Source organism: Paroedura picta, chromosome 6, assembly GCF_049243985.1.
Source record: "Paroedura picta isolate Pp20150507F chromosome 6, Ppicta_v3.0, whole genome shotgun sequence".
Lineage (NCBI taxonomy): Eukaryota > Metazoa > Chordata > Lepidosauria > Squamata > Gekkonidae > Paroedura > Paroedura picta.
In genome coordinates, this window is record NC_135374.1 from 69,347,498 (window position 1) to 69,375,430 (window position 27,933).

The following is a 27,933-nucleotide window of genomic DNA, read 5'->3' on the forward strand; positions in this document are numbered from 1 at the left end:
GCTGGGAGCGATAGAGGGCAAAAGAAGAAGGGGACGACAGAGAATGACCAGGGCATTTTCTGTCCTAGCCCTTCTTCATGGAATGAGCTCCCAGAGCACATACAGGCCCTGATGGAACTAGCATAGTTCCACAAGGCCTGTAACATGGAGCTCTTCTGCCAGGGTAATTAATTGAGACCATTGAATTAGATAACATCTACTGCCTCACACCCCCCACCCCCATCAAAAGCACCTCTGGACTGCAATCTATTTCTGAGATATTTGTTGTTATTGTTGTTATGTGCGAAGTCGTGTCCGACCCATCGCGACCCCATGGACAATGATCCTCCAGGCCTTCCTGTCCTCTACCATTCCCCGGAGTCCATTTAAGTTTGCACCTACTGCTTCAGTGACTCCATCCAGCCACCTCATTCTCTGTCGTCCCCTTCTTCTTTTGCCCTCGATCGCTCCCAGCATTAGGCTCTTCTCCAGGGAGTCCTTCCTTCTCATGAGGTGGCCAAAATATTTGAGTTTCATCTTCAGGATCTGGCCTTCTAAAGAGCAGTCAGGGCTGATCTCCTCTAGGACTGACCGGTTTGTTCGCCTTGCAGTCCAAGGGACTCGCAAGAGTCTTCTCCAGCACCAGAGTTCAAAAGCCTCAATTCTTTGACGCTCGGCCTTCCTTATGGTCCAACTTTCGCAGCCATACATTGCAACTGGGAAAACCATAGCCTTGACTAAACGCACTTTTGTTGGCAGGGTGATGTCTCTGCTTTTTAGGATGCTGTCTAGATTTGCCATAGCTTTCCTCCCCAGGAGCAAGCGTCTTTTAATTTCTTTGCTGCAGTCCCCATCTGCAGTGATCTTGGAGCCCAGGAAAATAAAATCTGTCACTATCTCCATTTCTTCCCCTTCTGTTTGCCAGGAATTGAGAGGGCCGGATGCCATGATCTTTGTTTTCTTGATGTTGAGTTTCAAGCCAACTTTTGCACTCTCCTCCTTCACCCGCATCAACAGGCTCTTTAGTTCCTCTTCACTTTCTGCCATACTTTGGCCACCTCATGAGAAGGAAGGACTTTTTTTTTTTTCTGAGATATAATATCCATCAATTCAATGCTGACATTGCTGCACAATTTAATTTTTATTTAAATCTTATTTTATTTTAAGTTTTTAATTAATGTTATTGTGTTTATATGTTGTACACTGCCCTGAGCTGGTCCTCTGGGAGGGTGGTAAAGAAATCAAATAAATAATAATAATAACTGATAACATTAAAAATACACTAATCTTTGAACTATAACCTCAGTTCTGTATTTAGTTAGATATGTTTGCCATTTTCAGATCCTTCTCATCACTGAACCTAAACATGTGGGCACTTAAACCCAAGGACTGGGGCCATGAAAATACATGGCAAACTTGACAGAGCCCAAAATTTTCAGGAAAAGTTGAGAGTTTTTAAAAAATTGAGGCAGTAATTGTAGCTTGAAGAAACAAAGTGATCATTGTGAGAGATTATAGGCAACCACAACCAGCCTTCAAGCCTTGGTTTCTATCAGTAAAAATCAGGAGTAAGGGGCTGGGTCTTTGAGGAAAATTCATCAGGGCCAGGCTTGGCAGTAAACACTGGCAAATTACTACGACCCAACTTGCATGCCTCACACAGGCCAGCTGTTTGCTACTGTTCAACATCAGCTACTCCAAGCAAACTAGAGTTTGCATTGTGCAGGAGGTTGGACTAGATGATCCTGGAGGTCCCTTCCAACTTTATGATTCTATGAGAGTGGTACAGTGATGAGAGTGGTACAGTGATTGTGAGAGTGGTACAGTGGTTAAAGTTTCAGACTAAGACCCAGATTTGAATCACCATTCTGCCATGGAAGCTTCCTGAGCTAACTCGGGCCAGGCTCATGATTGTTTTTAAGGTAAAATGGAAGCAAGGAGAATGATGCAAGCTGCTTTAGTTCCTCTTCCCCCTTGAGTTTTATTTCCACATGCTCTTCCCACTTCTCTTCCCAACATCTGTGGTCACTACCAGCATGCCTTATGATATGCATATTGGACTCACCTGACCCACCTGATCCCTGATGAACTCCACCTGGTCTTATCCCTAATCCTGTGCTCCACCTGGTCTTATCACTAACCTTTTGGTTTTTATACTGTGTTTTTCACTACCCCAAGGAGTCGCAAAACAGCTTACAATTTTCACAACCCCAGGAGTCTCAAAACAGCTTACAATTGCCTTCCCATCCTTTCCCCACAACAGACACCATGTGAGGTAGGTGGGGCTGAGTGCACTCTGACAGAACTTCTCTGTGAGGACACCTCTAACAGGACTGTGACTAGCCCAAGGTCATCCAGCTGCCTACCTGTGGAAGAGCAGGGAATTAAATCCAGCACTCCAGATTGTCGGCTACTGCTCTTAACCATAACACTAAACTATATTCATTGCTTAAAGGATAAATCAGAGGAAACATTTCTCTGCTCATATAGTGAACAGTCCCCCGGTGGGACCTAAGAATCCCCCAGAATTACAGGTAATCTTCAGACTAGGGAGACTATGGCTGCTGTGGGGAATGGACGCCATAACATTGTACAGTCCTGAGGTCTTTCCCTGTCCCATCCACTCCCAGCTCCATCCACCAAGTCCCAGGTATTTCCCAACCCAGAGTTGGCAACCCTATTCTCATGGTCTCAACCAATGTATTGTAAAATCAAGAGGGTTAGGTTTTTTTGGTACATATACATATACATATACATATACATATACATATACATATACATATACATATACATATACATATATACACACACACATACATACATACAGATGATATAGATTTCCCTCATTTGTGTCAACTTTCCATTCTGTAACAGTTACAATTTTTGTATAATTTCAGAGAGCAAGAGAAGAAGCTGCACAGAAAGAGGTGAAAGTAAAGCTTCTCACAGACTCTGTGAACAATTTTATAGCAAGGGCTCCACCTGCAGCTCACGAGGCCTTAAAAAAGGAACTTGATGTTCTCACTAGCAACTACCAGAGACTTTGCAGCAGGCTCGATGGGAAGTGTAAAACACTGGAGGTCAGTTCAGGCCATTCATGATGATGTTTTCTAAGCAGAACACTTGATTGTTTTTGTTAAAATTAATGTGAACATATTTATATCTTATTAATTAGGAGGTATGGGCATGTTGGCGTGAATTACTGTTGTACTTGGATATTGAAAGCAAGTGGTTAAATGAGATGGAGTCAAAACTCAGGGCAACTGAAAATATCCAAGAAGGCACAGAAGAGATCTCAGAGGCACTAGATGTAAGTATTGTCACTGTTCATATATTAGTATTTTGGAATATTTTCCCCAAGGAGCAGGGCATCTTTGATTCTGACTCCATCATAGCTGAAAGACTGCTATCAAAGTTCAAGTTGCTCAGTTAGTGAAATGTATGTTGCCAGCTGAATAAGGTAGGGCTGCTGCAACCACAAGACCATTAAAATTCTATGTAGTGTGAAATCTGTATAGGTAGAAAAGATGATATGGAGACATTAATTGGGCCATGGCATTATTAGGATGGAATCAAAGCAGTCAGAAATAATACTCTAGCCATGTAATTCTAGTTTATTCATAGCACAATCTGAAGCAGAGTCTCTCTCTCCCTTCTAAGTCCTGTGAAGTCAATGAGCATAGAGGAGTGTGACTCTTATTTAGGACTACATTGACAAATGCCCAATATTAGCTCACATATATTGATTGTTGCTTTTAGTGATGGAGAAAATTTCTACCAGCTGTTACCAAAATGGTACTTACACGTGTCCCGTGTGGGGAACTAGCAGAGCAAGAGGGAAGTAACATAGCATTAAAGGATTGACTGCCAGTGTTTACGAGGCAATTAAACCATTAAGAACTCAAGGAGGACATTGATAAATTGTAAAAATAGTAACAGTCTTTATGAGAAAGAAAACAATAAAAGCATAAATATATCTAGCACACCTATCAAGCAGTCAGTCGTATAGAGAAGAATCAGGGTGGGAAAAGAAGGTTATGTATAATTACTATTCCTGTAGAGAGTCAGAAAGCAGTGACACAAGCCAGCATGACGGGGGGGGGGGGGGTCCAATGGATCCTGAGTTTGAAAGCACTCAGAGAAGCAGTGTAGAGCCACGGCTTATATAGGATTTTAGGGAGGGGGCTATGTAATGTGGAAGGGCTTTGGATGTAGCATGGGAAACTAAACTTGAAAAACTAAGGTGGCCATTCAAAAGAAGAAGTCAGATTTTTTAAATGATTTTTAAAAGTCTAAATCAATTGTCTTCTTAGGCCATCATCTTGTCCTTGTTTCCACCAAAATTTCCAAGGGTTTAAATTGTGTCTCTGACATCTATATTTCAACTCATTCTCCTTGCTTTTTGTTCTCTTGTTCATTTTGTTAATATATCTGGTCCTTTCTCTGAGATTTTGACAAATCAGTAAGGGCATCCCTAAGTTTCTGTTCTCAGAAAACTGTCCTTTTTAACTTTAAGTTTTCTGTATCCTTGTCAGGAATCAAGCTGAGCCCAACCAGTAGAGTCCGTGATAAAGGCACATCTGAGATCCAACAGGCAGTTGAGAATTCAAGGAAGAACTTTATTAAACAGAAACTACAGAGTTGCTAGAAAGAGTCAAGATCTCCTGAGCAAAAGATCTTGGCAGTAACACCTCAGGGTAGTTATAGGTGATTCTCAATAAAGGAGGGGGGGACATAGGCATTTCAGCGGGAGAGCAGAGGGCACAAAAGGTGCCAGAATTCACAGACTGCCAGATGGCCAGTGTCTAATCTCTACAGCTGTATTTCTGTTGAGTCTTTGCTGTCCAAGCTAGGTTGCAAGAAGAATTTGATAAAGCGAAAGGAGGAAGACGTCCCGCTGGGAAAGTAGGGGAGTCACAGACCAAAGGACAGGTATACCGTTTTACAACGCTGAGCCTTGCCAGGCTTCAGGAAATGAAACAGGCATGAATCGGGGTTCATGACAATCTTCAGGAGACCTCTCATTGGTTTATGTTTCCTAGGCTAACCTGACGAACACATTACTTGAAACTGATAAAAATTAAACAAAACATTACACAAAAATTTAAGCATTTAACAAAAGCACAAAATACAAAATATTGGAAACAGTTTCATTCACATCAGTCATACAGTTTTGAATTTTTCAGTCTCTGGAAACATTAATGCAACACCCAGAAGAAAATCGCAATCAAATTCGTGAGCTGGCACAGACATTAACTGATGGTGGTGTTTTGGATGAACTGATCAATGAGAAGCTGGAGAAATTCAATACTCGATGGGAAGAGCTACAACAGGAGGTAAATTTTTTAAAAGTTTTGTACAGACATTTTTGATAAACAATTGAATAAATGCTTGGTTCCTCAATCATAGAATCATAGAATAATACAGTTGGAAGGGATCTCATGGGTCATCTAGTCCAACCCCCTGCACTATGCAGGACACTCACATCCCAATTGCTCATCTACTGTAACCTGCCACCCCCTTGAGCCTTCACAGAACCAGCCTCTCTGTCAGATGGCCTCTCGCCGCGTCAGACCGCCAGGGAGGGAACCCCCGGCAGCCTGGGGGCTCCCTCGGGCGGCGGGCTGACGTGGCGAGAGGCGCTTCGCGCCTCTCGCCGCGTCAGTCCGCCAGGCAGGGAACCCCCGGCAGCCGCGCTTTGCGCGACTGCCGGGGGCTCCCTGGGGCGGCGGCCTGACGCGGCGAGAGGCGCTCAGGCTGGGAATCGGAGGGACCAATCGGCAGGCGCTTTGCGCCTGCCGATTGGTCCCTCCGATTGTCTGTCGTGAGGAAGGGTCCAACCCAGACCCTTCCTCATCACGGACAAAGCCCACCTCAAGGGGGCTTAACGAATTATTTAGACCGTGGCGCCCGTGGCGCCACGGGCTGTTTAAAGATGATTTTTTTAAAAAAAAATTATACCCTGCTCTTCCCTAGAGGTTGCGGGGGGCTTACCAAAAATGCAGAATACATTGTAAAATTTAATATTTAACTTTTAAATTAAAATTTGTTTATTTAAAATTAAATAATTAATCAGTTTGGTTCAAAGCCTACAACTCTTTTGTGACAATGTATTTAAGTTTGACAAATTAGTTACCTTCAGAAGGAGGCAGAAAGACTGTTGCATCGGCCTGAGACTGGCAGAATCATAGTTTATCCATGTTCATTTATATAAGAAATTTGTGTGCTGTTTCTTCAGATAAAATAGAAAGAATAAAAATGTATAAACGACAGCATAAGGAGTATCAGGAATAAACAAACTATAAGACAGCATTAAATAACAATAGCCTTTAAAAATATTCATAAAACAGACCTGAGGCTGAAAGTTGTTAACAGTTGAAAAATAGAAGCCTTCGGTTCAAGCCTGGGTAAAGAAGATATAGGTCTGCCATCTAATGTACAGTAAGATAGCTACCACATGAGCCTTGGGGAGCTTTCTAAATGCAAGGTTCCCTCACTAAAAAAGCTCTGTTCATTACCTTTCTAACCTCATCAGGCAGGGCTCTAGATAGACTCAATTTTTTTTTACCCCTGTAATAAGCAAAAAAGCAAAGAAAAAGAAAAAAAGGTTTAGAGCTACCTTTTTGCTTTGACCCTTACCAGCAGTATCCATTTTTCATCCTGTTTTATCTACAATGGTGTGAAATTCAGAAATGGCATCAAGTACACATTTTGCACATTTGTCTGTCTCTCTATTCAGCCCTTTATTTTTTCTTATTCATATAAGCATTAAGTATTTATATGCCACTTTTCTACCAGGTTGAGAGCCAGTGTGGCATACAGTGCAAAAATACAATACAATACAAACAGGATGGTGTGGGGGAGGTCTTCTAAGGGCAGGGCAGGTCGTTGTGTTTTTGCCAGTGTATTTACTCCACTGGTTCACATCACAGTCTCTCACCTCTAAGTCATTTCAGGCATTTAAAAGGCAAGAAAACCTGGAGGAGGGACTCAGTTGCAAATCTTGGGAGAGCTGGCTGTTGTTCCATATTCCTTTTGCTTTTTACTATATTATGAAATAAGAGGCATAGTATCTGGTCTTGGTATTTTGGAGAGCTGAATGTCATGGTGCTGGCAGTTGCTAACAATTTTGCTTATCTGTATGATGGGCTTTTTAACTGAACAAGAGAGTTCCAAACACATTAAGTGCCTTAATTCATGGAATGGTCACAGAACCTGGCAAATTATTTTCCTGGTTAAGATGATGTTTTGTAAACTCAAAGGTCATGATTTTCCCCCTTTCATTGAAGCAGTGGATAAGCTTTAAATGCCTTCCCCTTGAAATGTATCCATGATGAATAAACTGTAGTTTTTGAATTAAATGTTGTTTATTGTTATTTCACATTATTATATTTAGGCAAGTCAGAAGTGAAAAATCATGTCAATAAAATTAGTATATTGGAAATGTTCAAAACTTAAAAATACTACAATGAGAATTAAGAATGGAATGTGGCTATCTGAAATAGTTCAGTTTTTTTCTTAGCATTTGTGAGGCATCCAAAAGTACAGAGATCTTTTTAAAATATGCTCTGGTTTCTCTTCAGATCGCATAAATCTTTTCCAAAGACCATCTATTTTAGAAATAGCAACATTTAAAATATGTAACATCCAAATACATGTAGAAACAGTTATTTCAAAGATTGTGAGTGGGTAGTCAAATCTTCTGTTGCTCGCTGTGAAAGCCAGAGTTCTGTAAAAAGATGTAGAGAAGTTCTTGTTTTATGCAGATTCTTCCTGAAGTGGGATTTTATTTGTATAGAAGGGGAACGTTATTTAGACACTGCAGGCTACCATGAGTAAACAACCATGCTGCTTAGTGGAGGCTTGTAAACAATCTTTCACCTGACACTCAAGGCAAACAAGGACTGCCTCCAGGCTATCTAGCAGTAGAAAACGTTTGTAAACTGGAATGAAAACTTGCTTCTTTCCATTTTCTTTTGTGCAGGCTGCCAATGTGTGCAATACAGGAAAGTGTAAAACATTTTGTTGGCTCATTGGTTTTGGTTTGTTTATGTGTATAGTTATTTTTGTTGCACTTATTTAGAAGCATTTCCTTCAATGATATTGCATCTGAAAAAATGAGTTCTAGAGCGAGAAAGCTTATACACTTACTTACTATGTAACATGTAAATATGTATTAATTGCAGTTGGTTAGGCCACACAAAAACAGCATGTACAAGTATGTTTCTTCATCAAAACATCTGTGAACACCGAGATTTGAAGGATTCATTCCCACCAGCCCCACAAGAGTGGAAGGAAGGCTGAAGCATACAAGGGCCTCACAGTTTTGGAGTGAAAAGGAGGTAGTTGAGGCTGTGTTTATCCCCAAGACTAGAGAGAGAGTGCTCACGAGTGGTAGAGAAGAGAGAATCCTGACAGGGGGAGAAGGTAAAGGGGTATCTGAGAACCTCTTCCATTCTCATTTAAGACCTGCAGGATCTGAATGGGGGAAAAGAGGAGGACTTGGGTGTAGAGGTGCACATAAAGAAGTTGCCAAGCCAAAGATATACAGGGATATGACTGATTTGGGTCATTACTGTGAGTTTCCCTTACAGTAGTGGTCCCTAACCTTTTTCAGGATGGGGACCTGTAGCAGCAGGGAGGGCGATTGCCCAACCGTGCACACGCAATTCGCACGTGCAATTCGCACGCGCGGCCGAAACACGCATGCACATTTTTGGCCGCGCATGGCACATGTGCACATGTGCAGTCTGGCCACGCAAGCGCATTGCGCATGCGCGGCCCTGCTTCCCTCTCCCCCCTCCCACAGTAAGAAGCTTGCCATGGCCGCAAGCTTGCGGCCTGGGAAGTTTCTTACTGCGGGGGGAGGGCGGGGAGAGGGAGCCGCAGCCCGGTGGTTGGGGACCACCGCATTACAGTATTAGGAATCTGAGTGAAACGAAATTACCCCTCAAAAAAAAATCCTTCCCACCATGCGCGGCTGCAAACGCGCATGCACGGCCCTGCTTCCCTCTCCCACCCTCCCACAAAAAGAAGCTTGCCAGGCCACAAGCCTGGGAAGTTCCTTACTGGGGGGGCGGGGAGAGGGAGCCACGGCCCAGTGCCAGGGCCTTCGCGACCTGACACCAGGCCGCAGCCCAGTGGTTGGGGACCACCGCTTTAGTGGACAGACAGCACCACTATCCTGCAATTTCACTGTTACTCGGTTGCAAAACAGCCACTCTAGCCTCCCTGAAAGTTCTTTAAAAAATTATGACGGGATGGGAGAGGAATTCTGGGAAAGGATGGGAGAGGAATTCTGCTAAGGAAGACTGTACTAAAATGAATAGCAAGAGTGTCCCTGGAAACAAAGGGAGCAACCTGGTGCCTGAATGTCCATTGAAGATAATGAGAGTCAGGAATGGCAATGGACCTGCATGGCTTCATTGGAATCCATTACAGAACACAAATGCTGCAGTGAAAAATGTGGAAAAGATTTAAAGAAATCTGCCCTGAGCATGGAATGACAGCATCCAGGGTGGAGTGACAGTCCCTGCTTGAGATAGCAATATCAGCCTCTAGAGCACTGAGTCCTGTCCCAGGGACTGTCATTCCACTCAGTTTTTTTATTGATATAGTAAAAGTAAGGGGGGACCGTGTTCCAGAACTTTCTAGCAATCAGACTTGTTATTTTATCAGTAGATTCACACTGTACAGTAAAAAACATGCTGTCTTGAAATGTATTTCAAGTGTTTCAGGGTGAGCATAAGACTAAGCCTTGGTGTTCAATGTGACTTCCAATCTTAGCAAACCTATTATATAAAGTTTTAATTATTTTTATTTTGAATAAAAGAGAAAAAACAAGTATATGGTAATATTACTGATTCTGAGAGAAATATAAAAATGGTAGTGTAACAGATTTATTTGTATGCATTAAATTCAGTTAAGAGAGGGAAGCCAGCAAGCATCTTTTTATCTAGCTCTTGAGAACACTGAATTATCATAGTGCTTTTCAAGTGGTAGATACACTTATGCCAACGTATCATGAACAGTATGTTCCCTTATCAAGAATAGTAAAAGCCTTCCAATGCTTGATGCATTTATTTAACTTTGAAGTAACGATGTTAGATCCAACAATCTCTGAGTTTATATCTATAAATATATCTATAAATATATCCATATAAAAATATGCTGAAAAACTCGGCTTATACTTGAGTATATACGGTAATTATCTTTACCTGAAAAAAACATTAGGAATTTTTGAAATAAGGGATATATTTTAACAGATTTGAGGAATTCCATAAAGTGCCCCTATCTAGCAATAATTATTTGTCATTGTATGCAAAATTTTTAGCCTGCTCATTAACATTGCCTTCTCTAGTTTTCTCTACTTGATTTCATTCCCCCTTGGAAATGTAGCAAGAATTGACAGGTTTTGGTCATCATAATATTAGCCTGTCCACTAAGTGATCCTAGCCTCCAGAAAGCATTACCTTCACACTAAGTGGACTATATTTGGCCTCTGATCTAGTTACATCACGAAATGTGATTATCTGTATAACACTGTTACGTCACTTAAGATTTACATGTGTTTAATGATAGGAGAGAGACAAACCTCAGTAAAACAAAGAAGCTTAGCTTAATACATATCAATCGATTTAGTATGAAATTACCTAAAGCAGTGTTTTCTTGGAGTCAAGCTCATTTTTACAGGTTTTTGTATTTAATAGTAATATTTTCTAAAATTACTAATACATAATTCAACCTTTTGTTCATAGTTCCTTGTAATTTTGTTAAAGCTGCAGAATATAAATACAGTAGCAACTCTGTTGTTATCATCAAAACAAAAACTTAAGCCTAGCCTAACTTCTCCCCAATTGTTCGTAATTCTATTATTGCTTTCAAAATCTCAACTGAATTATATATTAAGGCAAGTACAGAAAGCAACTTGGCAGGGAATGAATTTGTTCATCACTGCTGAATGTTGTAAAGAAGTTTACATATAAACAAACAAGGGAAGGACTTCATGCATATTTATTTTTATGTCTTGTAACAAAACATTGTGTTGCAAGATGATAAATAAGTTTTCGCTTGAATTCCACCAGCATTTCTGTTCAGTCCATTTCATATATTCCAGGCAGATACCTGTATCCAGAATATACATTTTTTAACAACAACAAGCCTTTAAGAGCATATAAAAGTACAATATAAGGAGGGAAAGTGCAAAAGGATCCACTGCTAGAGAAAACAAAGGCAAAGATCATGCTTTAGAGTAAGACATAATACATTCACGATTTATCATGGCAAGATATAAAAACTTTGCAACTTGTTCAATTATATCAGGATTCTGGGATGTCAAAAGAAACTGAATCTTATGTTCATCCAAATTCAGTTCTCTTTTACACAACAGTGAATTAAGAAATTTAGCTCAGATCGAGGAATAAAATGGACAATGGCAGAAAATGTGTGTAATTGATTCTATGCAGCATTGTCCACAGGGGCACAACCTAACTGAATGCGGGATCTGTTAAAAACTCCCATACAGCACAGCAGAAGGTAGAGCATTAGTTCTAGATAACATGAATGCTCTATGCTGTTGTGGGATGATTAGGTGGTAGAAATACGCAGCTAGGTAGAAATACGCAGTTCCAGAGAGCAGGAGAGCCTCGGTACAGATGGAAGCTTGGTATATTCTTCTTACAGCCAGGTGAGATCCCCAAGCTCAATGGCGAGCAAACATTTCTAGCTTTACTGCTAAGTTCCTGCAGTTCTATGTCTAACAGTCTGCATTTAATTGAATCAAATGCAGTCTTTTCAGATACCAGATACAAGGAGTCTAAAGAGATTCCTATAGATTTAATTTTTCCCTCAATGTGTCTTAACCAAGTAGATGACTCATGTTCAGATAGCATAAGGGAGATTAGACTATTGGGGTCAGATCTAAAATGAATGCGAAGCCAGAACTTGATTTTTAACAAACATGCTCTGGTTTCCAATAGTTTTTGGCTGATTTCTAGACATAGGACTGCATAAGAGATGCAGTTTGGGGGCCCAAGGATTTTACGTAGGAAGACAGATTGGAAACTTTCAACTGCTTGGTTAAAAGTGTTGATCCAAATAGGGATGCCATAGAGCAGCGGTCCCCAACCTTTTTATCACCAGGGACCGGTCAACGCTTGACAATTTTACTGAGGCCCGGGGGGGTAGTCTTGCCAAGGGATGTCACCGCCACCTGAGCCCCTGCTCCACTTGCTGGTGATGCCAGCAGCAGCTGTGCAGTGCCAAACCAAGGGGGAGCCCCAGCCATTGTGGCCGCTGGAGAGCAGCCCCCAAGGCAGCAGCCGGGGAAGAGGACGAGGAGAAGCCGCGGCCCGGTACCGACTGATTCACAGACCAGTACCGGTCCCCAGACCGGGGGTTGGGGACCACTGCCATAGAGCAGTTGGGCACTTAGTTTCCCATTGAATACTTTGAGGGCTGCAGGCACATACTGGTTACCACTGGTACACCACTGGTGTAGAAGAAATGTGTAATTGCCAGGGAACTTGATTTGCAGATGTGATTGCATATTTCCTCTGTGTAGCCCAATTTGCATTATGGTGAAAAATATTCCCAAGTATTTGAAGCTTTTAACTTGTTCAATATTGTTACCTCTTACATTCCATGTAAGAGGCTTCCATGGCTTTCCAAAACCCACAATTTTTGACTTCTCAAAGCCCAGAGCAAGTTTGTTTACTTCACAGAAGTCCAGGAATTGAACCAGTAAGCGTTTTAAGCCCTCTTGTAACTGGTAACTTCCATTTCATTGTATCTGATGAAGTGTGCGTTCACACAAAGATTTATACCATGAATAAAACTTTGTCTTAAAAATGCCACTAGACTCAACTTTATTCTGTAATTTTTCATACATTTTTCTTAGCTCATTGTAAGTTTTAAAGGGCAATAGTATTTTTAAGTAACTTGTAAATAAACTAATGTATATGGAATTACATGGTATAGCCCAATTACATGGTATAGCCCAGATCTCAGATTGTCAGTATTTGGATTGGGTCCTCTGAGCAATGGCAAATTACCTCTTTTTCTAATTCACCTTGAAAGCCTGGCACTGGAATCCTCATAAAAGTGTAGCAATCTGATAGTACACTTCTACTTACATAAATACAGTATGCAGATGCATTGTGTCATCCTAAACTATAAAGCATGGAGAAACAGGCAACTGTCTCCAATTCACAGTGAGACACGTCTCCAGGTAGAAAAATTAAGTTGTTGTTTCATGGATCAGGTGATACAATTTGCTAAACTAATTTTAGGATGAGTTTGACTATGACATTGCTCAGATATAAAATTTAATGCTGAATGTTGAGTACTTTAAATAAGGTGAGGAATGAACCATACAAAGACTTAGAGGCACAAGGATTTAATTGTTCCTTTGAGAACTACCATTTCACCCATGTCCTAAAGAACTATTTATATCTTCTGTGTGAGAGTTTGTTTTATAAACAGATCTTTTATCCCTCTCACTTACTGAAATGGATTATCTAAAATTGACTGTGATGACGGTAATGAAAGAAGATCTCTTGGAAAAGATAATGAGATCAGGCAGTCCCTTAGGCCTGAGAAGGGAAAACAGCCCTTAGAGATTGGTTGAACTTAGTTTTACAGTCTTCTACTCATCATAGATTTACTGAACGTTTGCTTTTGTTCTCGGGGGATAGTTTAAATATTAGAAATGTGTTTGTGCTTATTTCCTTTGTAAGAAGCAAAATGGCTGGCAAAAAGAGACGTTTATCTTATAAAAAGGTGGTTGTACAACATCTGGACATTCTTCTTTGAGCTAAAGTTCATGGGGTTTTTTGCCCCAATGGTGATCTAACATTTCAAAATCTTTCCAGGCTGTGAGAAGACAAAAGGTTCTTGAACAAAGTATCCACTCTGCCCAGGAGACTGACAAAACCCTTCAGTTAATCCAAGAGTCCCTGACTTTCATTGATCGGCAGTTAGCAGGCTACATTGCAGACAGAATTGATGCAGCACAAGTACCTCAAGAAGCACAGGTAAGATTTATGGATTTAAGTCTTAAGTAGCTTTGTCATTAAAGAGGCCACTAAAACTCTGTAATTGTTTGGCTTTTACTGATCGATATTGGTTTCTAGAATTCTCAGTGCTATGAATTAGGAAGTTCAGTTTGCAATCCATATTTTTCAGATTTCTTCCTGTAATACAATAGCAGTAGTACTCATAGTAATAAGGATCGTCTAAAGGTCAGATATCTTACGATCAAAACATGTTTTACATTCATTTTATCTACTATTCCTAAACTAACATAAAATTATTTTATCACATAAAATTAGAATTCATTAAATGTTGCTGAAGGTTGTGCTATAATGTTAGAGTTGCAAGACATAAGTTTCCACAGTGCTATAAGTTCCCACATTGTATTATGCCATCAACTGCTCATCATCTTTACTGCTTTTAGTTGACTTCCTAGTAAAGCTGATTAGTTAGCCCATGAATTATGCAATCACTGATACTCTGTTAATTACTTGGATTGATATGTTCATACGCATAATTCAGTACGAAAAGAGTTGTCTAAATATCCTTGCATTTTTCTTTTTTAGCAAATTATACTTTAGTTGAAATCAATGCAGTTTTCTGCTTAATATTTCATTTAATTATTGTTTTTGTAAATGGTGATTCAAATGTGAATGTTTTCTGCTACTATTTGAATATGTACATATTTGAAGAAGAGTTGGTTCTTATATGCCACTTTTCTTTGCCTGAAGGAGTGTCAAAGTGGCTTTCATTCACCTTCCCTATCCTCTCCCCACAACAGACACCCTATGAAGTAGGTGAGGCTGAGAGAGCCTCACCGACTTCATAGATTACGGTTGGGGTTTGATTTTGTCTCCAGACAGCAGAACATAAATAAAAAATAATATATATTTGAGCTGAAACATTGTAAGAAATTTTTTTGCTTATTTCCTTCCACTTAAAGCTAAAATATAAATGTTATTATCTGTGTTTGTAATCACATAATGCATCTTTAAATACAAAATATTAATTAAATTATCTTTCTTATTTTGTCTGACTTTTTACAGCAATTTAAATTGCTTCCATTTGTGTTACATCCAGCCCTATTATATACCTTTAGATACATTCCTCTCCCACTCCAAAAATGATATTTTATCTCATTATAAGGGTTTGCTTCATCCATTCCTCATACAATTGATGTGTTTGTGTTAAATCATAGCAAAAATAGTTTGTTTTCTATTTTTTAACCCATCAGGTGGCAAACAACTGAAGTACATTAATCATTTTCATAGTATGTCTAGTAGCGATTATTAAAGGAGTAATGGGGAGGGGGATGCAGGTCCTAATCATTTCTATGTCTCTCCATCCTTTCTACCTGTGAAGTATTTCAAGAAAGGGTATAAACAAATAAATGAAGAGCAAAGCAAAGTGGAACATAACAGTGGTAAAAATATTTTATATATTTGCTTATGAAAATAATTCACGCTGATTTCAAACACATTCACATTTTTCTACAGAAAATTCATTCAGAGTTGACAAGCCATGAGATTAGCTTGGATGAAATGAAAAAACGGAATCGGGGTAAAGATGCTGCCAGAAAAATCTTCTCCCAAATTGATACTGCACAGGTCTGTAAATTCAACTAATCATTACTTCACTTCAAAGTCCCCCCCCCCAAAAAAAAAGTTAAGTGAGAGTGCTCTTTAAACTTGTTTTTCTTGAGCCACAACCATCTTTCCCATGCCACATAGCAAACTGCTTTTGTAAATAAAAGAAATCTAAAACACAGTTTTATCCTATGATTTGGAAATAAACTGTTCTAAATAGTAAGATAGAATTTCCACACCCAGAAACACATCCGGTCAAATCTATAAGGGTCTGGTTTAGTTTCTCTCATAGAAGTCAACAGGAATTGTGAAGGCCACGTCTGCAAACCATCACCATCCGACTTACTGAAGCAGTTTTATAATAATCTGGGCAATCCTTCTGGTTGTTAACAGCTCTTTATCTGAGCAAAGTCATTGAAATAAGCCTGTTATAGGTTCTTCTGAGATGGTGGGGAGCCCAACTTCCCTAGACTCCCTGGAGCTCATTTGGCTATTATTTGCTATTGAGACAATATAGATGGGCTTGTAAGTCATGTTCTAGGTTCAACAGTAACACTCAGGTGCCTTGGATCTTGGGGGACGGAGAGAAGTTTTGGTGGAGAAGGTCCAACTGCAAGATCCAACTGCAAGGGAAAGTTCTGGTGGAGAAGATCCATTTGTATGCTTCTCAAGTGCATCCTCTGGGACAGATGGGACAGGGGTCTTTAGAATGAAGAGTCTCCTGGAGTTCCCTGTTCTCCCCCTTGTTTCTGGCTCTTCAGTCTCACCCTCTTGAGTCTTGTGAGTTGGAATCCAGTGCCAGTTCAGTGGGGGTCATAAGATCTTCTTGGAGAGAATGCCCTTGGCTTTGGAGCTGGGTGTCATCAAGATGCTAATAACATCCAGTGATATCTATCTTTGAAATCTCCTGATGCTGCTCTTTCCAGTTATATAGATCCATAAGATCCAACCAATTATGTATTAGGACATTAAGCTGACAAAAATTTTCAGTGGAATAAAGGAACTTCATTCAGTTAGCAAGTTCTCATGCAAGCAGTGAACCCATTTGTAATGTATTGGAAAGCTATTAATTGTAAGTTAATTCATTCATGACCAGGATTACATTATTAATATTTGATTACATTATTAAATATTTGATCATTTACATGAAATGGCTTACTGCTGTCAATTAAATTTGCATGGAAGCTCTAAAGAAAATTATAGATACTACATTGTACAATAGCTTGCCAGCATCTAATCTGATTTCCAGATTGATCTTTTGTATGGACTTTTGAGCCAAATTATTGATGTCTAATTGTTTGAGATCTCTTACATAGACATTTATTGGCAAAACTTTTAGAAGGTAGGTTGCCAGGTCTTTCCTTAACTTCCCAATTTATCTGGGCTTGGGACTGACATGCCCAGGTGTAAATGGCTGGGTTAAGGACATAAACCAGATTGTCAAATGTAGAGTAGTTCAATCTTATTTCCATTAGCCCCTTATGGCAGTGAAAGTTGGACAATGAAGAAATCAGACAGGAGAATTGATTTGTTTGAAAGCTTCTGCAGATTCCATGGACTAGAGCACTAGAGCAGTGGTCCCCAACCCCCGGTCCGGGGACCGGGACCGGTCCGTAGATCAGTCGGTACCGGTCCGTGGCTCCTCCTCGTCCTCCTCCCTGGCTGCTGCCTCGGGGGCTGCCCTGCCACTCTGCTGCCAGCTCACTTTGGTGCTCTCCAGCGGCCACCATGGCTGGGGCTCCCCCTCAGTGTGGCACTGCACAGCTGTAGCTGGCAGCGCCCCCCAGCAGGCAGTGGGTTGTCAGGGGCGCCGGCAGGAAAGCAAGTGGAGCAGGGGCTCAGACGGTTATGATGTCCCTCGGCAAAAGACTACCCCCCCCCGGGCCTCAGTAAAATTGTCAAGCATTGACCGGTCCCCAATGATAAAAAGGTTGGGGACCACTGCACTAGAGCACATAAAGACTGATATATCATTGGAAGGCAAAATCACGAAACTCCAGCTCACTTACTTTGGCCATATCATGCAATCCAAGACCAATTATGCTAGGACTAGTGGTAAAAATAAAGCAGGATGACAGAGAACATGGTGGTTATATGCAATCAAATTGGACACTGACCAGAGCATTGTACAACTAAAAGAAGTGGTGCAAAACTGAAAAACGTGGCAACAGCCATTTCTATAGGATCACCAAGGGTGACTTCACATTACATCAGTTATGTTTAAAAGATCATGTGATGGGCTGACTCATGACAGATCAGGTTCTATGCCAATAGCTTGGCCCTGTTCACTGGCCTTGCACATATTCTCAAAAAGGACACATTCAGGATTGTCCTAAGTATATAGAAATATCTAAAACCCTTGAAAGGGCTTTAGGAAACCATGTTGCACTGCATTTTTATAGTATGCACGGCAAAGCAGAAGATAGCTCTCTGTGCATACTTTGCATTCAATTGTATCATATTGTCTTTTCAGAAAAAACTACAAGATGTCTCCATAAAGTTTCGCTTGTTCCAGAAGCCAGCTAATTTTGAACAGCGCCTACAGGAATGTAAAAGAATTTTAGATGAGGTGAAATTGCAAGTGCCAAAGTTGGAACTGAGAAGTGTTGAGCAGGAAGCAATACAGTCACAGCTGGATCATTGTATGGTCAGTATTTTGTATGATAGACTTATCCATTGTTCCTCTTAATATTTGTGAAACACCCTAGGGGTGGAGAGTGTCCTGGCTGTCCAAGATGCAATAGGGCCAATCAGGGTGCGGCCAGTGAAGGTGGCCGCACCCTGATTGGCCCTCCCTCTCTAGCTCCTGCCCTCCTTCCCTGGACGCTAGCCACTTTGCTCTCAGATGCCTAAGAGAGAGACACAGAGACCCCTGCCAAACTGCAAATAACCCCTGATTACCTGCTATGGCTTCTGCTGCGAGGGGGAGAGAGAGAGAGAGAGAGAGAGAGATCTGCGCCTGCTGGTGTACCCTGGGGCCTAGTGCCTATTGCATTCCTGGTTGCAATGGGCTTTCTTGCTAGTATTACACATAAAATGACCTCAGATTGTCTGTCTTCTGCTTGAATACTTCCTCTTTTTCTGCTTTGCCTAGAAATTGTATAAGACTCTTAGTGAAGTGAAATCGGAAGTGGAAACAGTGATAAAAACTGGCCGTCAGATTGTTCAGAAGCAGCAAACTGAAAATCCAAAGGAACTGGATGAAAGGCTTACTGTTTTGAAATTGCAGTACAATGATCTGGGTGCCAAGGTATGTTGCTCCCATTTCAGTGCAAAATTAATGCCATGTTTATTTTACAAAGAGAAACATGTTTAATCTTATCTTAAAGTAGCCTTGTTTGTGTTTCCTGTTTTAAAAGGAAAGAATTAGAGATGTGCATCTTTAAAAATGGAATTTTTATAGATCAGGGTATAAAAGAGCCAAAAATATTTGTACTCCTGGAATACTGGTTGATATCTGGATCTGTGTATTTTTGAGGATTATGATATTTTTGGTTTCATTGTTCCTTACTGGGAATTAATCCTGAATATTTCCAAGATTTTTGGGGACTTAGTTACTGGAATCCTGAAAAAACCCATAAGGTATTTTTTGGATATCTATTCAGCTTGGCTGTATATAAACAGAAAGAATATCTATTACAGCAGGTGACAATTAAGAGCCCAATTAAAAGTTCAGATAAGCTATTCTTTTTCATATAAGTTTGAATCTTCCATGGAACATATTATATTTATTGAAAAAATTGGTAACTGGACGTTGGTGTCATCTATTGTCTATTTTTAATTGGAGGGCAAAGAAACATATGTGATCCAAAAACAGACAGAAATCTCTCATTCTCTTAACCTTTGTATGAAACCATTTTTGAGCAGGTTATTTCAGCTCGAAAATTAAGTTGAAAGGACAGAGAGTTAAACAGCCTCTCCCCATCGGCCTGCAAATCACCATTGCTGATGCAATCTGCCCACAGTTACTTTGTCTAAAAAAAGCAAACACAAAAAAAAACATGGAGCACCGTGTAACACAGTTTTATCAAATATTGGCTGTTTTGGAGATGACATACACAGTAAGTGTGTAAAAAAGAAAGACCTTAAGATGGCAGTGTTTCCTGATTTTCTTTTTAACATTTAAGGTATAAATTAGAGTGAGAAAATATTACTTTAGTCCATGAATCCATATAGCTAGTCATGGAACTATTTTAATACTTGTCTAGTTTAAAAAGTGGACTTGCAATAAAATATAACATTAAAAGTGCATCCACATTTATTATTCTTTCTAAACATTCAGTGAAGTATCTCCTGCTTATATAACTGTGTATGTTCTTAACAACTTTAAAAAATATAAAAATAACAGTCCTTTTATAATTAGAAAAGTCCCTTCATCAAACAGTAAAAGGAGTTAAGAATCAATACTATACAGAATAGTAGTCGATCTGGCTCTTCTTAAAAATGTAGAAATGATAAATCTGACAGATTAATAATGCAATCCTAAATAAAGTTATAGCATTTTAAATCCATGGAAGTACATAGTTTGCTTAGGACTGCACTGTAAGGGTTTTAACAGAAAACGTTCTGTTGCATGTATGAAAAATAATGGAGGAATCAGTTGAGTTATAACTTAATGTATTGTGAAAACTATATTTAAATTATTATCAAAACCTTTTTGAATATGTCTTAGTATTGCTACTTGATGCTGCAGAGATTTACCCATTTGTTGATTGATATACCAAAAGGGATGGTGATTATTGATGTTACAGCATTACCTTTCAAAATAACTGTTGCCCCTTGTCCTTTAACATTAAAACTATGGTCCTGTTGCCACTTACCTGGAAATAAGTAGCACCCCACTGAAATATGTGGGTCTTATTTCTACACAGACAAGCATTTATTCAGGTTGCCTAATTAGGCAGGTCTTCTATTCCTGCTCTTTCTAATTATACAAGCTTTCATAAGCAGGTTTCTAAACAACAAAATGAATAAGTACAAATAATAATTTTTCGAGGAAACATTTCAATACATCTGCTTCAAATTGCTGAAGGACAGCAGGCATCATTTCACACTCATTTCTGTTTATCAGTTTCTGCATAGCCTTTGTCTCATTGAGATACAATGCAATTCAAAATCTAATTGACGGCAAATTCAGATGACAACCATATAATTTAAATAGCATCTAGATTGGCCAAATTCATTGTATATTCATGATTTAGGTTCCAATTTTTTTTCTTTTGACTTTTTTCTCTTTGGTCTTGATTGATCTTTCCCCCCCTTCTTTTCCTGTGGGAGAAGGCAGAGAGAATTGAATTAAAACATTGTGCCACTTTTGCTTTGCCACTAAATTCCAAACCCTGTTATTAAGAGATCAGGGCCATAAACAGCCAGGCATTTTGCTGGCAGAAACTGAAATGGTCCAGCCTTTGTTCTTCCTGGGGGAAGAATCATGCACGATAGCAAAGAACATGGGTTGATCCATTCTGTTCTAGGGTTGTTAACCTACAACAGTTACTGAGCTACTTTTAATAACTAATAAAGTTATTATGATTATGCAGTGTTATGGAGTGGTCTTGCACATGTATTCCATTTGAAGGGATGTATATGATGGGGCCCCTTCAAGGATTTCTCCCTTGCCGTGGCTAAGGGGCTTGCATAGTTGTGAAACTATGATCTATGCTGTGCAGGGCCACCCAAGACGGACAGGTCATAGCTGAGAGCTCTGATAAAAGGTGATCCACTGGAGAAGGAAACGGCAAACCACTCGTTGCTTTACCATGAAAACTCTATGGACAGGTTCAAAAGGCAAAACTCCAAAATAGCCATTTTCACCTGGGGAGCTGATCTTTATAGTCTGGAGATGAGCTGCAATTCTGGAAGTCTGTGGTTGGCAACCACAAGGTTGGAAATATTTCTTGAGATTTGGAGGAGGGGTCTTCAGAAGGTTACAATGCCTCAGAATCCTCCCTCCAAAGCAGCCATTATTGCCTAGGGAGCTGATCTTTACTGTCTGGAGTTGAGTAGCGATGGCGGTGACGAAGGGTGATCTGCGGGCCAAAGCAGGGTTGGAGTGGCATGATTGTGTCCCACCTGCACAATGGGGTCTGGGCAGCCTTTAACATCAACCACTACCTAGAGCCTGTTGTATTTTACACACAACAGTCTTTAATACTTGTATTTAATAAGGTACAACATTGAATGCTTATCCATTAGGCCATATGTTCCAGTGTTGGATCTTGACATCTTGTTGAGGTGACTAGAAAAAGGTGCAGTGGGTTTAGCAGCTATGGTTCTAAAACAGACAATAGGTGGCCAGTAAAGCCATGTTGATAGTAGAGTTATTTGGCATATAATGGGAATACAAAACTTGTAGCCAATGTGATGGCAAGGAAAAGAAAGCGAGTCAGAGTAGCACTTCTGGTGGTGAAACATTTTGAAGTTTAGGTTATCAGAATCTTTTTTTTCCCACTGCAGGTGACAGAAAAAAAGCAAGAACTAGAGAAATGTTTGAAATTATCTCGGAAGCTGAGAAAGGAAATGAATACTCTGACAGAATGGCTGGCAGTGACAGATTCAGAACTGACAAAGAGATCAGCAGTAGAAGGCATGCCTATCAATTTAGATGCTGAAGTCGCCTGGAGCAAGGTAATAATATATATTTTCCTCCTTGTAAATTCACATATGTTTTCCTGGAATTATCTTGCTGTCACAAAAAAAGCATTTTCCCTGCAGAGCTGTAAACATCATATCATTTACACTGTTAAAAGTTTTATTAACATATTTTATTCTCAATAAAATTTAATCATTTTGTAATATACTGAGAAATATATTTTGACAAGAAAAAAATTAATCCAGAATTTATTATATTAGCTTTAAATTTTATAGCAGGGTGGGATTCAGATGTCACAGTACAATTTCAGGACCCTGCAAATGGTCAGGATGAGGTAACAACAACAGAATGCTAGGTACCTTTTTATACTTCCAATTTAGAAGGTGGTGAGTTTTATCTTCACATGTTTCCATTTTTCCCTATCCATTTTAAAGAAAATTTAATATATTAATGTAGCAGTATCTAATAACTGCCAGTTAATACATTAGATTTTACTACATAAACATTTATAAGCCAGTCATAAGTGTTGCTAGGATTTTTATACTTCCTGTCATAGGAAACTATCCCTAGAAAAATTAACTCCTATAGTATTATTGAAATGTATCTAAAGTTGCATTTGCACATCAGTATAATCAACAATATTAAGTACTGCTGTGGAATTTAGTAAAAAGGAAGGTGTCCTTTTCTTCATTGTTTGCACATACTTTAACAAAAGCAAGAGGACATGACCCTCTTCAAAGAAGATCAAATTAACTGAAGTCCCCTGCTATTATCCTCTTCTGATGTGGAAAATATCTATTGATGCACTCCCTGTAATGGAAATGATAATGGACATAATATCCATTGTCCCATCTCAAGAAGCATTCCAGTAGATAGCATTGCCTCCTCTTACACCTGTCACAGTCAGGAGAGTTGGCAGGGGAAGCAGAGACAGCTTGGAAGATGGGAGGTGGAGACAGAGGCAGCTGCTGATGCTCTGCACAGAACCCTGCAGTGCTGCTGATGCTACCTGTCTCCTGTGGCCACTCCTGCTCTCAGCAGTGCAGGGACAGCCTCAGGAAAGTGGTGAAGGTGGTGGTGGCTGCCTGGGCTCTGTGCTGCACCACCAACAGGACCCATCTCCCACAGCTGCTTCCACCCTCAGAAGAGTGAGGGGATGGCCTCACCTCGTAATATGGGTGGCGGAGGCGGCAGTGGCTCCTGAAGCTTCAAACTGAGCCCTGCTGTGATGCTGAAACCGCCTCTCTCCCATGGCTGCTCCCACCCTCATGAGAGCTTGGATGGTCTCGTAAGATGGCCAGGACTGGCAGTGTGGCAAGCGGTGCTCAGTACCGGGCACTCAGTAGTTCTTCTTTATTGCCACCACTTATGGAATGACGAGGCTTGCTTCTTTTAAAAATAAATCTTGTTCCTGATTGCAAGGGTGGGGAGAGCTTAGAGAGGAATGCTTTCTGCTACAACTCTGGGGATTTTTAAAAAAATCTTTGCCTGTACAATTGAATGACTATTCGTTGTTCCAGGCAGTTTACTTGAAAAAAAAAACACCATTCTCCTGCCACTGACTCTCCCCTCGCATGTCTGCATACATGCTCCTCCATGTGATCCGATGGGGAGGCTTATTCAAAGGAGGGACGTTTTGGGAAAAATTCTTTCTGCCATCGCCTGCAAGCTTGTTGGGATGAAGAGAGGGGCGGGATGAGGGAGGCACCTTGTGCACTTGAGCCTCCATCCCTTTGTTTGGCTGGTGTCCTGCTGGCTGCCCTCCATTAGGTAGCACGACAAATGTTTGTGAATCCACTTTTTGGGATTCACCAACTAGCACTTTAAAATGAAGGATGTAGCCGGCCAGACGCTGCCCAGATGGTGGATGTTGGCAACATCATGTGGAGGGGCCAAAGTATAACGACTACTTAAGGTAAGCATTACACTATATTTAAAGGGTGCAGAAATGCCCTAAGTATTTGATTTGCACCTCATAGTTTGCCAAAGCCAATTTGTTTGTTTATTATTTCATAATCATACTACTATTATAATCAAGACTAGAATTTTGTTTATGTTTATGCACACGCTTTGGCTTATCGCATGGGCAACAAGTTGTACTTAAAGTACCTTGCCAATATAAACAAGAACTGATCATTAACCTTTAATTGATGAGTGCCAGGAGAGAACTGTCATACCTCAAGTGAACAGAAAGTAATTAATGATCTTTAGGGGAAAAACCAGAAAATTGCAAGGACAGGTAGGCATGTAGTGGGATCTGGCCCATTTCAAGTCCTTTTGCAGATGAGTGTGGGAAAGGAACAAATAGGCAATGCAGAAAGTCTGGTTTGTATCATCCAGTATACCATAGCTGCAGCTTAACTAGACACACCTGTCATTAATGATTGCATACAGATATGTTTTATTGCATTGAAGACTGTGTACAGTCATATAATTGATATGTGAGATTTGCAGATTAAAATGAGTATGAAGTAGTTTCATTTCTCTGTTCCTTGTTTCTTATTACAAAAAGGTAACGTTTTCCTTTAACAAAATCAAAGGGAAAGAAAAGATTTCATTAAAATTTCGCATACATGAGAAATGTACTAATCAACTGCAATGTGCTTGCTAGCCTACCAAAGTACAATTCAATCACCTTTCCTTTATGAGTGTAGATTATGTAATAGTGATCATAGCACAGAATTATTAACAAGAAAATTTTGATTTCTAGTTTAATATAATGATGTTTACTACATTGAGTTAGATTCAAATGGGTAGCCGTGTTGGTCTGAAGTAGCACAATAAAATCAGAGTCCAGTAGCACCTTTAAGACCAACAAAGATTTATTCAAGGCGTGAGCTTTCGAGTACCTGCTGTCTTCCTCAGACTAAGAACTCCTCCTGAGTAGACCTCCTCCTGTGCAGCTTTCCCGGGGGGCTTGAAATCCGGATTCTCTCAGCTTTTCTTTTGAAAATCCAGAGGGAATCCAGATTTCAAGCCCTCGGGGAAAGCTGCACAGGAGGAGTTCTACTCGGGAGGAGTTCTTAGTCTGACGAAGAGTGCTTGCACTCGAAAGCTCACGCCTTGAATAAATCTTTGTTAGTCTTAAAGGTGCTACTGGACTCTGATTTTATTGTACATTGAGTTAATATTCTAAAGCAGAGGTTCTCAGCCTCTTACACTAAAAGAGGTGGCAGTCACTTGTGGTCTTCTGAGAAAAAATAATTCTGTATGGAACTAAACTGAGTCTAAAAAGCAGAAATGTGGCTTGTGACATGAACAAGTGCTTTATCATGTAGCTAATAGTATCTCATATTGTACAGAAATTAAATAAGTGAGGGAGCATGAAAGTCAGCTGTCTTTTATTTATAGGAATCGCAACCAGTCTCTGTAAAGAATTTATATGTTCCTAGCTAAATGTTATGCCTTCTTAAACAGCCTGGCATGGAACATGCCTGCCCATTCCCTACCAGTGCTCTGGCTGTCACCTCTTTCCACTGCCAAATCCCTTCTCTCTTGGGGCCACTTTGAAAGAGCATGTTCACAATGTGTTAATAGGCTAGGGAACAACTGGTTGACATTAAACAATTTGTTCTAAGCTCTTGGGCTCATATTCCTATTCATATTATTGGCCTGCTCTCAGGTTCAGAATGCCAGATGGTACTCTCCCAAAAACCTCTATGTCATTTACGACTGTAATCATATTTGAACTCAAAATGCATTATTGTTATATTTTAATTAATGCTGTATAATATTAATGTAAGACCTGTTGGAATATACTGAGTTTAGTAGCTGAGGTTCACAATATGTATTCTATCAATGGACTATATAACTGGTAATACAAAAATTATGTATGCCTAAAGCATTTCATGAACTAAGGTAAATAAATGGTTTACTTATAAAGAAAGTTAAAATTTACAGTTTGCGTAAGCATTGTACTTGAGAAATCTGAGGAATATAGTCACCATCGTTTAAGCAGTTACAGTGGATTATTAAGTTTAGCTTACTAATGGTAATGTGAAGTTATGTATTAATTGTGAATTTTGAAAGGAACTGTGATTGATATAGTTTTATCTTAAGCATTATTTTAGTCAGCTACTAATATGCTCTCAGTATGCACAAAAATATCTTAATTTGAGAAATGATTACTTCATTCACTCCCACCCCTTGTTAATTGATTTTTAAAGACTGTTACGATGGATAAAAATGCCTTTCTATATCAAGGGCCCCCAAATTAATACCTTTGGATAGTGTCAGCCAACAACTTGCCTCGCATACCCGAAAGTGTGTGGAGCTTCTTCTGACTGGCCATTGTTAGATGGACAAGAAGAGTTGGTTTTTATACTCTACTTTTCATTGCCCCAAGGAGTCTCAAAGCAGCTTACAATCACCTTCCCTTCCTCTCTCCACAACAGGTACGCTGCACCATTCTTCATGGCAGAGGCTGCCCCGGGCTGCCGCCAGTGGGGTGCTGCAGAGCTTCGTCCCCATGGGGGGACAGATTTCAGCACTGGATCCGCTCCAGCGCTGAAATGTGTCACCCCAGGAAACAAAGCAGTGGTGGAATAGTTCTACTGCGTGAGAGAGGGGCCAGCGGGGTTTTTAAATTATTGCGTTCCACACAATCCCTCCCTCCTGCAAAGTAAAAATGAATGCAAAGCACTGGTCTTTGTAGCAATGTTATGATGCAACATAGATACCTAAAATCATAATGGCTTATTTTTCCAAACTCTGCTTCTTCCCACGTGTACTTTCCATAGGCAACAAAAAAAGACATAGAGAAACGTCAGCTTCAACTGAAGAACATTACTGATTTAGGAGAGGGACTGAAGACTCTGCTTAAAGGGAAAGAGAGCTTAGTGAATGATAAACTCAGTCTTCTGAGCAGCAACTGGATAGCAGTTACTTCACGAGCTGAGGAATGGTTTAACTTGTTGCTGGTAAGAAATCAATTTTTTTTTTGCTGTTGTGTATTGCCCTGTGTAGTGAAAAATCCTGGAACACCATGAACAAACTTTAGTTCCTTTCGAATAAGAGAGTGTGCCAGTGTGCTAGACACTCACACTGTTATAGTTTGTTGTACTTTTTTACTACACAGACAAAATATTTTAAAGTGAATAGACATGTTGTAGGAATCTATAGCAGGCATTACATTCCCAGGCAGCACCCATATAGAATTCAGTGCTAAACCTAAGTTTTACGGTTCCTTTTTCTCAGGTTTTATTTTTATATATAATAATTTGATTTATACACTGCCTCTCCCCAGAATGGACTCAGGGCAGTTTAGGTTTACAAGCTCTCTTGGGGTACATATTGCCCTATAACTATGGTGCCCTGTTATCCATGTGTGTGTGTGTGTGTGTATCTGCACACGTGCCTTGGATCCCTTCTCACACACCCATTTGCCTATGGGTCTACACTTTTGCTTCCCAAAATGCTGGCTATTTTGATCTCCAACTACTGCTTCCATGGGCCTCTCCAAGATTGGTGATTATTACACTTTGCGAGAAATCTCTGCCCTTCTTCCCTGTTTTCTTAGTTCTTGTTTTTTGTTTCAGTGTGTGTATGCATTTTATTTATTTTCATTTTCTTTCTAATCAAAAATCTTTCCAATTGAACATCTACTTGATGATGTTCTCCTTCTCCTTAGTCAGCAGGTATGAAAATGGCTGGCCATCACTAAACCAATATAATATTGAAGCATGCTAAATGTGACCTCATGTACCACAGTTTCTATTCAAATCATGCAAAGCATTTTATTTCAAT

At 40.0% G+C, this 27,933-nt stretch overlaps 1 protein-coding gene across 18 annotated transcripts in view; it reads left to right on the top strand.

Moving 5' to 3' along the window:
- The window catches only part of DMD (dystrophin), a 1,311,735-nt gene that overhangs the window by 626,304 nt on the left and 657,498 nt on the right, over positions 1-27,933 (top strand). For all 18 annotated transcript variants that reach the window (XM_077342956.1, XM_077342959.1, XM_077342965.1 and 15 more), the window contains 9 exons: positions 2,877-3,059; positions 3,155-3,289; positions 5,166-5,315; positions 13,851-14,012; positions 15,507-15,617; positions 18,070-18,243; positions 18,691-18,846; positions 22,053-22,223; positions 26,928-27,107. In XM_077342956.1, coding sequence (XP_077199071.1) covers positions 2,877-3,059; positions 3,155-3,289; positions 5,166-5,315; positions 13,851-14,012; positions 15,507-15,617; positions 18,070-18,243; positions 18,691-18,846; positions 22,053-22,223; positions 26,928-27,107 — 1,422 coding nt within the window. The remainder of the gene's footprint in view (positions 1-2,876; positions 3,060-3,154; positions 3,290-5,165; positions 5,316-13,850; positions 14,013-15,506; positions 15,618-18,069; positions 18,244-18,690; positions 18,847-22,052; positions 22,224-26,927; positions 27,108-27,933) is intronic.